Raw genomic sequence first — 16,678 nt, forward strand, 5'->3', positions numbered from 1 at the left:
AGGACCTTCTAGCCACAGGGTGCTTACAAGATTCTTAACTACCATCCAAGAAAGATATAAATTTTGAGACTTTGCTGGAGTTGTCTCTATAATCTATAATATTCAGAAACTTGGAAAAGCTTTCCTTTTTTGATGTAATTGTTACTGCTTGTTTCGTTACTGCTGCCTTATGCTTCCACTCAACCACATCCCACACCAATTTGGTAATCTCTGCCTTTCTTCCTGGCTTCCTCTCTTTCATTACTGATTCTTGACAAGGGATTCATCCAGAAGGGGTTATAACTGTAGATCTTACCCATGGATACATGCTGTGCAGACATATTCAGTAAAGGCAGCATATTTTTTGGGCATTGTTAGCAGATAGCAGATGTTGCAATGAAAATAAAAATTGTCTGTGGGTAGCATTTCTTCCAAATGTCTTAAAATTTAAATTTAAAATGTCTTAAATTTTTTCCATTTTGTCTTCTTGAAATTACAGCTACTTCTAGTTTCTCTGAGAGGTCCTGTTCCATACCTCCCATCAAGCCATACTTGTGTTGTAACTATCATGCAATGACCACAACCTCCTCCCCCAGTAGTTTTTCTTTCTGCTCTACTATGGACATCTGTGGGGACCAGAGTTAAATCCAGATTTGTTGTTGATCCATTATAGTGCAAGTACATCTATCCATTATAGTGGCATTATATAGTAGGAGCTATACGCTCCTACCTGTTATCTATCAGACTATATCTGTTGATATAGTCTTGAATTGTCTTGCCTACACCATTAGTGACCTGTTATCCAATTCTGGGAAAATGTGCATTGAAATCACTTACAATTAAAGTTTTATTCTCTACATTTATAAAATTAGTATTCGGCATATTGTTTGGTGGGTTGTACTATCTGTATATTTGAAAATGCAGTTTCTTTACCCACAAATCCAATTTAATCATTTCACAAAAATCAATAACATCCATACTTTTAATAATCATAAACTCATTCACCAATCCTCTTCATACACCAACTAGGATATCACTGGCAACTTGATGAGATTTTGGGAGAAGGTGCATCTGGTAGTTACTGAAGATAAAATATTTTAATTTTTTGTCTGTAATGTTAGCTTCTAGTTTTATAAATACAGGAATGTCTTCCTTCTGTAATGTTTTCTGCAGTTCCGTCTTAAAGCAGTACATTCCACCTGTTTTCCACTGTAATACCTTAAATATATCAAATCCTACGCTATTCATTGTTAATGTAGCCCCCTCCTGGACAGTCAAATTGGGGACTGCTTTATGTCTGGCTTGATTACAATCAAGATCTGCCATCATGACTTAATTAATTAAACCATTTAGCATTACCCAGGGTGGACCACAAGGATATGACTTACACTACACCATAAAAGGGAAAATGTATTTTATTACATACTATTAACTACAAGGGTCATTTAAATATAAACTGAATGAACATAGCTTTATTAATATTAGATAAAATTATGAATAAATTACCTTATTTTCCACACAGTTTTCTTCGGTAGAAGTACATTTTCTTCACCAGATAGGTAGCTTCCAAATTCCCTCATCAGAAAAAGATAGTGGCCCCAACAAGCAATTGTGCACATAATGCTCAACTACGGTATAGTCTTCCCCTAAAGGTCCTTTAAGCAAACCAAAAGTTAAGTTTCTTTCACTAGCCAAACTAAAGTTTCCTTCACCAATCCAAACATGTGAAAATCACACAGGACAAGTCTGGATGAAGTGGGTGTCTAGTGAATTTTAGTGAGTTTATCGTGCCTGAGCTGTTACATGTCGCCATGCATTGTCATGGAAATGGAGGATTTTGCAAATGGTTGCTGGCTTTGTTTGTTGCAATAAGTAGCTCTGACGTCATCCAATTACTGGCAGTAGTATGCCACATTTTGTGCAGGAAATAAATCGGCAGCAGACCTTTTAAGTCCCAAAACACAGTTATTAGAACTCTTCCAGCTAAGAAGGGTTTCTTGACCTTGATCAGTGCCCCCTACCCATTTTTCCACCACTCCATACTTGTTCTCTTACTTTCTGGGATATAGTGGTAGACCCATTTTTGTCACAGGTCACAGTGTTGTCAAAAAATTCCACTCTTCTTCTTCCTCAAAGCAATTCAGAGGCTGACAGACGTCTTTCCAGACATCTCTTTGCCTCAATGAGAAGATGTGGAACCACCTCTTTAGGTGTGGAACAACACTTTATGGTATACAAAAGTGTCTGACAACATTGCATGCATACTCCCAACACTTATACCCACGTCTGATGTAATTTCATCTATGGTTATGCAATAGTCACCTTCCACAAGGTCATGAACAGCCTGAATATTGCTATCATTGTTACTAGTTCACAGACAACATTTGTGACTTCCATCCTCCACTGGATCAAGACCACTTCAAAATTTTTTGGCCCAAGTTTTTGATAGGCAGCATATCCAAACTGTGCCTGGAGTTGAGTAAAAATTTCAGAGGATTTGACGTCATCATTGGTGAGATATCAGATTTGTTGACTTTGTGATAATAATTTGTTTTGCAATAGATGATGGTACCTCCTGCTCAGACATTCTGCTATTGACTTGGGAACATGATCTAGAGGCATGGCTGGCCAGTTGCTCCCCTGCAAACATATTCAACTAACTGCCTGCAGTGCACTACCACATTCACTGCTCAGTCTGCACAGAAAAATTCTGGTTTATATTTGAATGATCCTTATATAAAGATTAGTCTGAAAAAGTAGAAGAATAAAAGAAAAAAATTAAATAATACTGAAAAGATTGATTAAATAAGAACGTGTTTAATAGTTAATTTCAGCTTTTTTGTCATTGTGTAGATGTAGATTTTTAATCTTTTTTTTTTTGTCTTCATTCATTTGACTGGTTTGATGCAGCTCTCCAAGATTCCCTATCTAGTGCTAGTCGTTTCATTTCAGTATACCCTCTACATCCTACATCCCTAACAATTTGTTTTACATATTCCAAACGTGGCCTGCCTACACAATTTTTTCCTTCTACCTGTCCTTCCAATATTAAAGCGACTATTCCAAGATGCCTTAGTATGTGGCCCATAAGTCTGTTTCTTCTTTTAACTATATTTTTCCAAATGTTTCTTTCTTCATCTATTTGCCGCAATACCTCTTCATTTGTCACTTTATCCACCCATCTGATTTTTAACATTCTCCTATAGCACCACATTTCAAAAGCTTCTAATCTTTTCTTCCAAATACTCCGATTGTCCAAGTTTCACTTCCATATAAAACGACACTCCAAACATATACTTTCAAAAATCTGTTCCTGACATTTAAATTAATTTTTGATGTAAACAAATTATATTTCTTACAGAAGGCTCATTTAGCTTGTGCTATTCGGCATTTTATATCGCTCCTGCTTCGTCCATCTTTATTAATTCTACTTCCCAAATAACAAAATTCTTCTACCTCCATAATCTTTTCTCCTCCTATTTTCACATTCAGTGGTCCATCTTTCTTATTTCTACTACATTTCATTACTTTTGTTTTGTTCTTGTTTATTTTCATGTGATAGTTCTTGCGTAGGACTTCATCTATGCCGTTCATTGTTTCTTCTAAATCCTTTTTACTCTCGGCTAGAATCACTATATCATCGGCAAATCGTAGCATCTTTATCTTTTCACCTTGTACTGTTACTCCGAATGTAAATTGTTCTTTAACATCATTAACTGCTAGTTCCATGTAAAGATTAAAAAGTAACGGCGATAGGGAACATCCTTGTCGGACTCCCTTTCTTATTAGGGCTTCTTTCTTATGTTCTTCAATTGTTATTGTTGCTGTTTGGTTCCTGTACATGTTAGCAATTGTTCTTCTATCTCTGTATTTGAACCCTAATTTTTTTAAAATGCTGAACATTTTATTCGAGTCTACGTTATTGAATGCCTTTTCTAGGTCTATAAACGCCAAGTATGTTGGTTTGTTTTTCTTTTATCTACCTTCTACTATTAATCTGAGGCCTAAAATTGCTTCCCTTGTCCCTATACTTTTCCTGAAACCAAATTGGTCTTCTCCTAACACTTTTTCCACTCTCCTCTCAATTCTTCTGTATAGAATTCTAGTTAAGATTTTTGATGCATGACTAGTTAAACTAATTGTTCTGTATTCTTCATGTTTATCTGCCCCTGCTTTCTTTGGTATCATGACTATAACACTTTTTTTGAAGTCTGACGGAAATTCCCCTTTTTCATAAGTATTACACACCAGTTTGTTTGTTTAGATTTTTAATCTAAACATTTTTAATTAGGAGATTTTTATTACATTTTAAATTTTCATTTAAGTGAGTTAAAGAAGTCTTTTACAAATAATCAGTCATTAGCCCAAATTCTGGTTTAATCTCACACTGCTTCTATCGGCTAATAAAACTGATTATTAAATACTACTCAGCCAAGTAAATTATATGTTTATATCAAAACCATCAAGACTAGAAAAAAAAACTTATACTATATAATATATAGACTATATATTATATTAGACTATATAAAAAAGTAAAATTATTTCTTAGGTGAATTATAATCTAGTACAAATCTACCTACATAATTGATATAACATACTAATATTTAATATCTTGAGTAATTAAATTTATTCACTTAGAAAAGTTCATAAGAACTCACAGAAACATAATTTATCTTTTACCCAAATATATATTACTTAGAATAAAACTAAATTTAATTATAAATAAATCTTAACAACCCAACCAATCTTAATGGATATTGCTTGTAGTCCCAGTACTTTTAAACATTTTAGGGTAGGTATTTGAGGCATCATGAAGATTTGTGTAACATTTCTTTTGTAATATCTGAATACAAAATCAAAGACATGGCTGAAGGGTAGTGGGGCCTAGTCAACTCTTGAATTTTTAACTTGGCAAAATTTTATTTGCAAAAAACCCCTTTTTATGAAATTTTAATACCTTCAAATCTAGTATTTAATGAAATAAAAACTAAAAAAAAGCCAGATTATTTAGTCAGGTTTAAAATTTTGCCAGGCCTTTTCTAAATTGTATTTCAGAAATATCGAACAAATATATTTGAGGCATGCTGAGGTCTAGACAGAGTAATATTTATATCCAGAAAAAGATATTTTTAAAAGGACAAGCCATTTTGGTGGGATGTTTTACCTGCCAGGTGATCGGAATGTTATACTTGAGTGCAAGTAAGTAACGTTATGTGTAGGTTATGTTATATAAACCACAGGGTTGTTCTAGTGGGTGAATGCATCTTCATTCAGGAAATGTACAGGACTAAACTTCATTTACACTCGTACATATCATCCTCATTCATCCTTTGAAGTAATACCGGAATGGTAATTCCCAGAGGCTAAACAGGAAAAAAGAAGGTTATGTTATATATTTATATATACCAGGTGATACCACATTTATTATTCAGCAGCTATTAGTCCCATCGTATTTCTGTTTGCAGGCATGTATACCGTTCTTGGGAGAGGAACCTTTTTAAAATTATTTTCAAACGGGTGAAACCCACCCACCATTACACCTACCCCAACTCAAAAATTCTTATTGGCAGTGGTAAAATTTATTTACATTAATTAACAACCCCAAAAAAATAATGAATTTTGGTGAAAAGAAAGTTAAAATATGTTCACCCCTTCGCTCAGTAGGTGAAAAAAGCCATTTGGGTAGTACTTTTTTTAAATTTAACAAAAATAACTATAAAATTACATGATATTACTTCCTAAACCATTTGAAATAATCATAATCTGTGGATTAAAACTGAAAATTATTTTTTAAATTACCAACCAAAATTTTGCTCTTAAATGTTTTCTAAATGTTCAAGGTTGAAAACTTTTTTTTTTTAAATGAGATGATGTAGCTTGTCACACCTCATTGGAAGGCCCTTTGAATGACAAGTAATTTGGTACAAATAAAATAAAAATTAGTTCACTGGTGTTGTTTTTATGATTAAAAATGTGTTTTTTTAGGTTATGTTGAAATTCAGAGTTACTGACCAAAGCATTAGGTCTGAAATCATCTATAATATGGGGTTTAGGTTTCTTCAGCATTGAAAAAATGTACCAGTAAACACAGCATTATAGTAACAGTTAAACATATGAAAAACCAATAATAAGGTAGCTACTTCTTTGCTGGTAACATGTTGAAAAATTGTTTTTCAACAATTTATGTTATAACAAGGTGTAGGTTATAATTTTCTACCAATTATTAAGATCTTAGTTTCTATGGTAAATTTTTGCAAATTGTTTTCTTTTATATTGTATGTAATTAATGGCATAAAGTATTTTTAGTATTTATTTCATCATTATGTTTTTTTTTTTTAAATTGTTGTCTTCTTTAGTTAAAATTGGCATTTGGTTTATGTTATTGCTCCACACAATTTATACTTTAATTTTTTGTAAATTTGTGTCACTAAAATGACGACTTACAATTTGGAAGAAAGGACTGAACTAATTTTTACATACAGAGAACAAAATAAATGAGCTAGAAAAACTGCCCAAGCATTTAATGAACAGCATCCATATAAAAATGTTTCACAATTTTACATTGTAAAACTTGTAAAAAAAATTCCAAGAAACAGGATCTGTCATGAATAAGAAAAGTGCAGGGCAAAAGGTTTTAGACAAATTAACTTTGGTTGAAATCTTGAGAAATGTAGTAGCTAATTCTCAAAGTTCAATTTGTAAAATATCCCATGAAACTGGGGTTTTTATGGATGGTTCTGGTTTCACAACAATAAAATTGGATAAATTTTTTGTGTATAAAATTCAACTGCATCAAGAACTGAATGAGAATGATGCTGACAGAAGGATTGAGTTCTGTGAAGAAATGATTTAATTAATAGATGACAATCCAGTGTTTACGAAAACGTATTTGTAGGGATATAACTAAAGAAACTTTAACAAAAATAAGATGTGAATTTCAACAAAGACTATTATTGTTTACAGGAAAATGGGGATCATTTTGAACAATGATTTAAAAATTGATACTTTTATTTTATTGAAGTAAAAAATGCATCATTTATTAAGAACTCTTATTGTTAAAAACCTTCATAACAAAATTAAGTAATGAATGATTTAAGCTTCATTTTTTGATTAACGATTATTCATTTATGAATTAGTTTTTATTTAATTATTTATTCATTAAGTTTATCTGGTAATAGATTTTTCAGCATGTTACCAGCAAAGAAGTAGGTACCTTATTATTGGTTTTTGGTATGTTTAACTGATGTTATAATGCTGTGTTTACTGGTACATTTTTCAGTGCTGAAGAAACCTAAAACCCATATTTTTAGCAAGAACGGATGATTTCAGACCTAATGCTTTGGGTGAGTAACTCTGTATCCCAACATAACCTAAAAAAACACAGTTTTAATTATAAATTTAATACCAGTGAACCAATTTTTATTTGTACCAAATTACTTGTCATTCAAAAGTCCTTCCAATGCAGTAAATACCTACCCTAAAATGTTTAACAGTTCTCCTACCATTAGTTCTTTTCTTTCTCATAATTGTTCAAAAGTCAGATTAATTAGCTTTATTTTACTATATTTGATATTATATTAATTGACTGTTTTGATTTGAAGTTCTGATGAAATAGATGAAGAATTAAAATTCTCTAATGCTAAAATATATATATAATTTTCTTGCCAATCCTGGAACAGCGATTAACATGGTAGAAGAAATCATAGCTGTTACTGGTTTTCTAACACCAAAAATAAGTATAAATTACTAAAAGATATTAAACTGAAATTTCTACTATGTGTGTCATATTAGGAGAGTAAAAAATATTAATGTATTAAAAAATATTAAAATATTAATGTGAAAGGAGCAGACATTAACCCTGGTGCAGACATTGATAGCGACCATAATTTGGTGATAATGAAATGTAGATTGGGGTTTAAAAACCTGAAGAAAAGGTGTCAGATGAATCGGTGGAATTTAGAGAAGCTTGAGGAAGAGGAGGTAAAGAAGATTTTTGAGGAGGACATCGCAAGAGGTCTGAGTAAAAAAGATAAGGTAGAAAATGTAGAAGAAGAATGGGAGAATGTTAAAAAGGAAATTCTTAAATCAGCAGAAGCAAACTTAGGCGGAATAAAGAGAACTGGTAGAAAACCTTGGGTTTCAGACGATATATTGCAGCTGATGGATGAACGTAGAAAATATAAGAATGCTAGTGATGAAGAAAGTAAAAGGAACTATCGGCAATTAAGAAATGCTATAAACAGGAAGTGCAAACTGGTGAAAGAAGAGTGGATTAAAGAAAAGTGTTCAGAAGTGGAAAGAGAAATGAACATTGGTAAAATAGACGGAGCATACAGGAAAGTTAAGGAAAATTTTGGGGTACATAAATTAAAATGTAATAATGTGTTAAACAAAGATGGTACACCAATATATAATACGAAAGGTAAAGTCGATAGATGGGTGCAATATATTGAAGAGTTATACGGAGGAAATGAATTAGAAAATGGTGTTATAGAGGAAGAAGAGGAAGTTGAGGAGGATGAAATGGGAGAAACAATACTGAGATCTGAATTTAAGAGAGCATTAAAAGATTTAAATGGCAGAAAGGCTCCTGGAATAGACGGAATACCTGTAGAATTACTGCACAGTGCAGGTGAGGAAGCGATTGATAGATTATACAAACTGGTGTGTAATATTTATGAAAATGGGGAATTTCCATCAGACTTCAAAGAAAGTGTTATAGTTATGATACCAAAGAAAGCAGGGGCAGATAAACGTGAAGAATACAGAACAATTAGTTTAACTAGTCATGCATCAAAAATCTTAACTAGAATTTTATACAGAAGAATTGAGAGGAGAGTGGAAGAAGTGTTAGGAGAAGACCAATTTGGTTTCAGGAAAAGTATAGGGACAAGGGAAGCAATTTTAGGCCTCAGATTAATAGTAGAAGGAAGATTAAAGAAAAACAAACCAACATACTTGGCGTTTATAGACCTAGAAAAGGCTTTCGATAACGTAGACTGGAATAAAATGTTCAGCATTTAAAAAAAATTAGGGTTCAAATACAGAGATAGAAGAACAATTGCTAACATGTACAGGAACCAAACAGCAACAATAACAATTGAAGAACATAAGAAAGAAGCCGTAATAAGAAAGGGAGTCCGACAAGGATGTTCCCTATCGCCGCTACTTTTTAATCTTTACATGGAACTAGCAGTTAATGATGTTAAAGAACAATTTAGATTCGGAGTAACAGTACAAGGTGAAAAGATAAAGATGCTACGATTTGCTGATGATATAGTAATTCTAGCCGAGAGTAAAAAGGATTTAGAAGAAACAATGAACGGCATAGATGAAGTCCTACGCAAAAACTATCGCATGAAAATAAACAAGAACAAAACAAAAGTAATGAAATGTAGTAGAAATAACAAAGATGGACCACTGAATGTGAAAATAGGCGGAGAAAAGATTATGGAGGTAGAAGAATTTTGTTATTTGGGAAGTAAAATTACTGAAGATAGACGAAGCAGGAGCGATATAAAATGCCGAATAGCACAAGCTAAACGAGCCTTCAGTAAGAAATATAATTTGTTTACATCAAAAATTAATTTAAATGTCAGGAAAAGATTTTTGAAAGTGTATGTTTGGAGTGTCGCTTTATATGGAAGTGAAACTTGGACAATCGGAGTTTGAGAAGAAAAGATTAGAAGCTTTTGAAATGTGGTGCTATAGGAGAATGTTAAAAATCAGATGGGTGGATAAAGTGACAAATGAAGAGGTATTGCGGCAAATAGATGAAGAAAGTAGCATTTGGAAAAATATAGTTAAAAGAAGAGACAGACTTATAGGCCACATACTAAGGCATCCTGGAATAAGTCGCTTTATTATTGGAAGGACAGGTAGAAGGGAAAAATTGTGTAGGCAGGCCACGTTTGGAGTATGTAAAACAAATTGTTAGGGATGTAGGATGTAGTGGGTATACTGAAATGAAACGACTAGCACTAGATAGGGAATCTTGGAGAGCTGCATCAAACCAGTCAAATGACTGAAGACAAAAAAAAAAAAAAAATGTGAAAGATAATTTCATTCCAAAATTCTATTGTAGGAAAATAGATTATAGTGTTGTAGTTAACAGGTTTTATATTTAATTAATAATTTACATCAAAGGTAAAATAATATTTTTGAAGTATAATAATTTATTGGTATGTTTTTTCTTCTGAAGCTAGGTCTGGTGAGTAGAAAGTATGTAGGATGAACATCTTGTTAGTAAGTAAGAAAAATGTATGTGTGTCCACATTACAGATTTGATTTGGACCATGTGGACCACTGTAATGCAGTATCCACATCAAATTTTTTTTTGTCACTAAGGTTTGCTGCACCTTTTGTCTCTTAAGATTTGTTGTGGCATTTGCCTCTTGTATTTATGTTAGATGACTTCTTTTGAGTCACTTCAGATCTTTACAGTAAAATTATCTATTCACTGTTTCAACTGACTGAAGAGACTCTTGCTCCATGATGCTTTCAGAGTTAAAAAGCAAATAAATTTAATCTTAATTTTACTTTGAACCTGCCCAGGTTTCTTTGATCTCAGTGATGTTGAACTCTTCCTCTATAATGACTGCTGCTTCATTTCAGGGTAATAGTCATAAATCCATGATTTGTCACCAGTAATGATGCTGGAGATAAAGCTTGGGTTAGTTTTAGAAAGTTCTTTCAGGTTTGTGCCGATTTGAATACAATACTGTTCTTGTAAATTCCTGAAAAGACTTGGAAGATTTTGTGACAGTGCATTGCATGTTAAGCTCCCATCACAGACTTCACTGACGTAACCATACTTTAGGTCTATAATCTCAAAATTCCAAAACTTTATCATTGACTGTTATCCTTCAGTGTTGAGGATCCTGTAACTTGTGTTATATTTTGAGCTGTGTTTTTGGTTGAAGGTACAGTTTAAAATGATTTAATTAATTAAATCATTCTAAAAAATGTGGAAATTCTTAATATTTAACAATTTAGAACGTTATGTTTTGAAGTGAAAAAAAGAATTGTAACAAATACTATAAACATAATGGAACTATTATTTTCTTTGTTTGTTTTTATTAATGGTATTTTTGTTTATTTTACTTTTGTTTCTTAATACAGAAGGATGATAGAATATGTAAGAAGGATCTTTTCTTCTCTGGCATTGTCTTCAAAGAGGGGCAAACATTTGATGTTGCTGTTACTCATATCATCAATCCATCTAATTTTTTTGTTCAAGTGGTCAGTAATGTCTTTACTCATTGATTATGAATCTTTTAAGTTGCCTTGACATATTCTTACTCATCATAACTTGTGTTACAATTGCAGTTAATTATCAAAATTTACTGCTGAAATATAAGTATATATATTGGACCAAATAACACATTTAGAATCTAGATCAAATCTAGACCAAAAAATTTAATTATATTGCATTGGCAGTGTTCAGTTCATTGTAATAAATATTGTAAATTGTGATAATAATTTATCATAATAAATAATAACTGATAATTTGAATAACTGATGCAAAAGTAAACAAAGTAATGGTATCTTTATTTGCTAATTCTTTTGTTGATGTTAATGTTTATCAACATTGTTACTAGGTAAAATTGTTCTATATTTGTAACTGTTTTCAAAGAATAAGATTGTACATAAAAACCTTAATAACTAGTGATTTTTCTCTTGCCAGCTGTAAGATTCTACAATTTCAAATAAAGTAAAAGCAATTTATGCTTATCAGATTATTGATTTATTGTGCTTGCATTTAATCAATGAAGTATTTTAGCTTGACAAAAATGTTAGATTTTTTATTAAGCTTTGATTTTTCTATTCCTGGATTTAGTGATTATGATTATTTATTGATAAACATAATTAATTTGTTTTGAATTTCTTCATTATTGTTGGTGTATCAAGCACATGTCAGGAAGTGAAATAAATCCAATGAACTGTTAGAGGAAACTGATTGAGAAGTGATTAAAGCATTCCCTTATTAGAAAATGAGAAAAACACCTTTATGAAGATAAAGATTTCTTAAAAGTTTTTTTTTTTAATTTGAATTACTTGATTTTACCACAGTGTCAGTCAGATTTGAAACAATTATTCTCTGTCAGACCGTGGTCTCAGTTGGGTTCAAAATGTTAAACTATGGAAATTCTTTAACCTCAACATATGAACTATAAAGGATATTAAAGGAAATTAACGTCTGGTCCTCATTATTGTGTGGAGGAGTGGGAATAGCGATTCTGTCTTGCACAGTTGATTAGCTTGGTTCAATGCAGTTCTACTAGTGTTACTGGAAATATCACTCGCCTGTTTGCTCCTGTAAAACTGTCATTTGAAATGGCTGCTGTCAGAAAATCCCACTGACTGTGAAGTGCATGGTGTTATCCATTTCCTTCACGCAAAAAACTTGTCAACTGCTGAAATTCATTGTGAACTTTGTACAGTATATTGAGAGAATATTATAAGCAGCAGTACAGTAAGACAATGGTGCCATATGTTTCAGGAAGGTCAAACAAATATTCATAATAATGAAAGAAGTGGTTGACCCTCAATTGTCACAGATGAAATTGTTGCAAGTGTCATGAAAATTTGAGAAAATCCTTGATTCACGTTAACAGAATTATTCAAATTTTTCCTTGCATATCACAAATAGTGCTATATGAAATCATAATGATTAATGATAGATTAGGCTTCCACAAATTTTGTGCTCATTAGATGCCTATTCTTCTTTGACAAACATGCAAAAAAAAGGATGGGGTCAGCACTAATTTTCCTTTTCCATTACCATAATGAGAAAGATGAATTCTGTGACATCATAATGGGCAATGAAACATGGGTTAAATTTTTTAACGTGGAAACAAAAGCTTAGTCAATGCAGTGGGGACACACCAGTTCTCAAAAACCCATAAAGTCCCATCAAAACTTTCTTCATAAAAGATAATGGGATCAGGTTTTTTGGATCATAAAGTGTGATTGATCTTGGTTGATTTTATGGAAAGATACATGACAATTAACGCTGAAACTTATTGTAAGTTGTAGAAGAAATTGAGAAGGGCCATACAAAACAAATAATGTGGCAGACTGAGTTCCGACATAGTTTTTCTTCATGACAACACTTACCGCATAGTGCAGTACGCACTCAGCACCAAATTGACAGTTTCAAATGGGAGTTGTTAAGCCATCCTCCATACAGCCCTGCTTTGTCTCCCAGTGATTATCACCTTTTCCTGACATTGAAGGAATGGTTAGCGATGCAGCACTTTGAAAACTCTGCCACCTGTGAGACAATTCACAGGTGGCAGAGTTTTATGACGATGGTATTCAAAAATTTGTTTTTTAGATATGGTGGCTTAATTTGAACAGTAATTATGTAGAAAAGCAGCTAAAAGTTACAGCTAGAATATGTACATAAGAAATTGGTTTTTTTAATAACAAATATGAAGTTGCTTTCTGAATAATCACCTTACATTAAAACATCCTTAGTTGTCTGCCTTATACATGTTCTTACCTTTTATCTTTCCCTGTAGTTTTTAGTCTGTGCAAGAACTGTTTATAAAAAATTAAAAATAATTAATTAAATTTAAATTAAAAAATTAAGTTAAGTTTAATTAAGTTAATTTGCAAGTATGTATACAAAATTGGAAAAAACAAAATGAAAATTTATATTATAAAAAATGTACATTGTTAAAAATATACAGATTGTTTGAAACCAGATACAATGAACCCTTCAGGGCTTTCAAAAAAGTAGCACAGAACATTATTTGTAGAACATTTATTGAAAAATCTTCACACAAAAAAGTTGTCTTTAGAAAATTTTTATATAAATAAATGAATGAAATATTAGATAGAATTTGAAAGTGGTGATCTGTTTAATTTAGCATCATTAACAAGAGAAACTTTGTAAGGAATATTTGAAAGAATTGATTGAAATATATATATTTTTTTTAAAGTTTAAACAGCTGCTAATGATTATAGCTTAGAAAGTGCTGCAATTGGTTTATTAAAAATTTACTTTATCATTTTGTATTGGTGGCTAGTATTATTATTAATAGTGTAATTATAAACAGAAAACAGAGGTTAAATAATAGTTTATTTATATGAATATAAGTGTTGAATTTTGTAATTTATGGAACAGAAAGTTAATTTTTTTTTAGTGATGAATTATTTCAACACAAAAGCTTACAAAGAAACTTGTACATGGGTATATGAAAATTGAAACTTGTAATATATGGAAAATCCCATGCCTGATCGGGATTCAAACCCAGGATCTCCAGGTAAAGACTAAGACGCTACCTCTATACTATGAAGATGGGCAGAGTGGTATTTCAGTATGTTATATTAAAAAATCAGATACATCAATCAAGTTTTTGTAAACTCTGAAAATTTGTGGGACCCATTGTTTGTAAATTATCTTACTTTGTAATTCTAGGGCCTCTTCTAATTACAGTTTTTTCTTTTTTATTGTTTAACTATTCTTGCTAAGAATCAAGTGAAATCTCATTCAAAAAACCAATTCATGTAAGTATTTTTAGATTCTCTTTAAATGATTTGTTTGTGTTCTTGTACATTTCTTACTGTATCAGATTGTTTTCTGTTTTGTGATAATGAAACCCATTCAGTACAGGTAATCACTGATTTTTTTCTTCACTCTCGGTAGCTGTACCTCCTAACAACTTTTTAATCATTAAATAGTCTGCAAGTCAGTTAACTAGTGATCAAAGGTCCAGTGATGAAAGATCAAATCACACTTGAAATTGACTGTGTCAACTGAAATATGGAACACAGGAACTGTCTTTGTAGTTAGTATGAATACTCTCAGAGAAAGGCAGTTTTACTGATGTCTTTTATACCTCAGTTGCTACATAGCCATTGAGATGCTAGAATAAATAATGTAATGCAGACTGTTAATTTCCCTTTTTCTCTCATGAAACTTCTATTATATATATTCTGTTTACTTATTAGGAAATAGTAATTCACTAGAATACTGTTTACCACATAATCATTTTTTTACAAAAACATGTACCAATTTTTACCCAAAATTCATTATTTATAATGTAAAATTATTCTCTTTAATATCCCTTCTTTTATATTTTTATTACACTTCCAGAAGGAATTTTGTCTTCAAGTATATTTTTTCTTAATCTTATACTTTGAAAGGGAGCTTAGAGGTGCTATCAATCCATACCTAAATTATCAATAGCTTTGAATTCTTGATTATGAATGATGTGAAGGTAATTTAAGTATTGCCAATAAATTCATCCTGTTTACAGAATTATTAAATATTGTTAAATGCCTGTATTCAGCTTACAAAGTTGAACAATTGTCAAAAGACTTTCTTTTGTTTCTCTCCTTCACCATTTCTCCTTGTATATCTTATACTCATCATTGTGTATCTTTGCCATATCCTCCTTCATCCTATTTTTTCCATCAGGCACTCTGTCTGACTTTGACTTTAATTTTGCCTTTACTTCTCTTGGCTACAACATTCTTATATTAACAGTATTCTTAATATATTAAAATTTAAACAATTTGTTCTGCAACATGGTCTCTTATTTTTGTATCATTCTGTTGAACTAAAGAAAATAGTAAGAATATCAACTGCCTAGATTTTACTTTCCTTTCTATACATAGTGATTAATGCTGCAAAACATTAAGCTCTTAATATGTATACAGTTTGCTGAATTCTACTCAAATCAGAAACTGTCAAACTTTGTTTTAATTTTCCCTGGCCTCCCCATCATCTGTTTGTGAATCATTCATATTGAAAACAAATAGGTAATATTTATATGATAAATATATTATATATAAATATATTAAAAATAAATATATTAATTATATAAATTTATATTAATTTTATATAATTATTTATTTATTATTGAAAATCAAATAAAATAATTAAATATTTATTTATTTATTTTTTTAATTTATATTTATTATATAAATAAATATATTATATATATTTATATATAATATTTATATGATAGCACTTCAGTAAGCCATAATGTAGTGTAAATCGAATCTGATGTATATTGATTAATCAAGAATGAATTGACCTGTTCTGTATTCCATTACTCTATAAATACAGTGTTGTAATAATAACGGTCTAATATTTTTTTTTTTCAGTTGAACAAGAATAGCACATTTGTTAAAAAAATTTCACATCAAATGAATGATGTATATAGGAGAGATCTCAAGGACTTAGTTTATTCGCCTTATGTAGGTAAGGATTCAAAAGTATTTTAATAATTACCGAGTTAAATTGCTTTTGATGTTGATGATAAAAATCTTTTGGTGAATTATGTGGGAAATGTCATCATATGATCATAAAAGATCCTATTCTTTAACAGTTAAAATATTCAAAAAGATTAAACTTTTATTTTACAAACTTAAGAAAAACTTAAATTTGCAATGAAAAATATCATTCAGCAATGAATGTTATGTATCTGTATTATGTGTTCATTTTTGTAAAAAACTTTGTATTAATCTTTATTGATGTAGATACCTACAAGAAGAATTGCTCTTATATAGAAGTTGAAGATGAAAGAGAAGAGTACTGTAAATATTGCCCCTTAGGGAAATTGAAATTGAAAAAAATGTTGAATGGCAGGGAACAAGAGTAGTATGGAAGCAATACAGTTGTTATCTTGCCTCTGGACAGAATAATTCTTTTTTTAATTTATAAGGGAAATCAACTGGATGG

At 31.1% G+C, this 16,678-nt stretch overlaps 1 protein-coding gene across 1 annotated transcript in view; it reads left to right on the top strand.

The window, feature by feature from the left end:
- The window catches only part of qin (tudor domain-containing protein qin), a 435,556-nt gene that overhangs the window by 308,774 nt on the left and 110,104 nt on the right, over window positions 1-16,678 (top strand). Inside the window, exons 15-16 of the mRNA XM_075382212.1 lie at window positions 11,101-11,220; window positions 16,102-16,198. Of these exons, the coding sequence (XP_075238327.1) occupies window positions 11,101-11,220; window positions 16,102-16,198 (217 nt within the window). The remainder of the gene's footprint in view (window positions 1-11,100; window positions 11,221-16,101; window positions 16,199-16,678) is intronic.

Source organism: Lycorma delicatula, chromosome 1 (assembly GCF_047948215.1).
Source record: "Lycorma delicatula isolate Av1 chromosome 1, ASM4794821v1, whole genome shotgun sequence".
Taxonomy (NCBI): domain Eukaryota; kingdom Metazoa; phylum Arthropoda; class Insecta; order Hemiptera; family Fulgoridae; genus Lycorma; species Lycorma delicatula.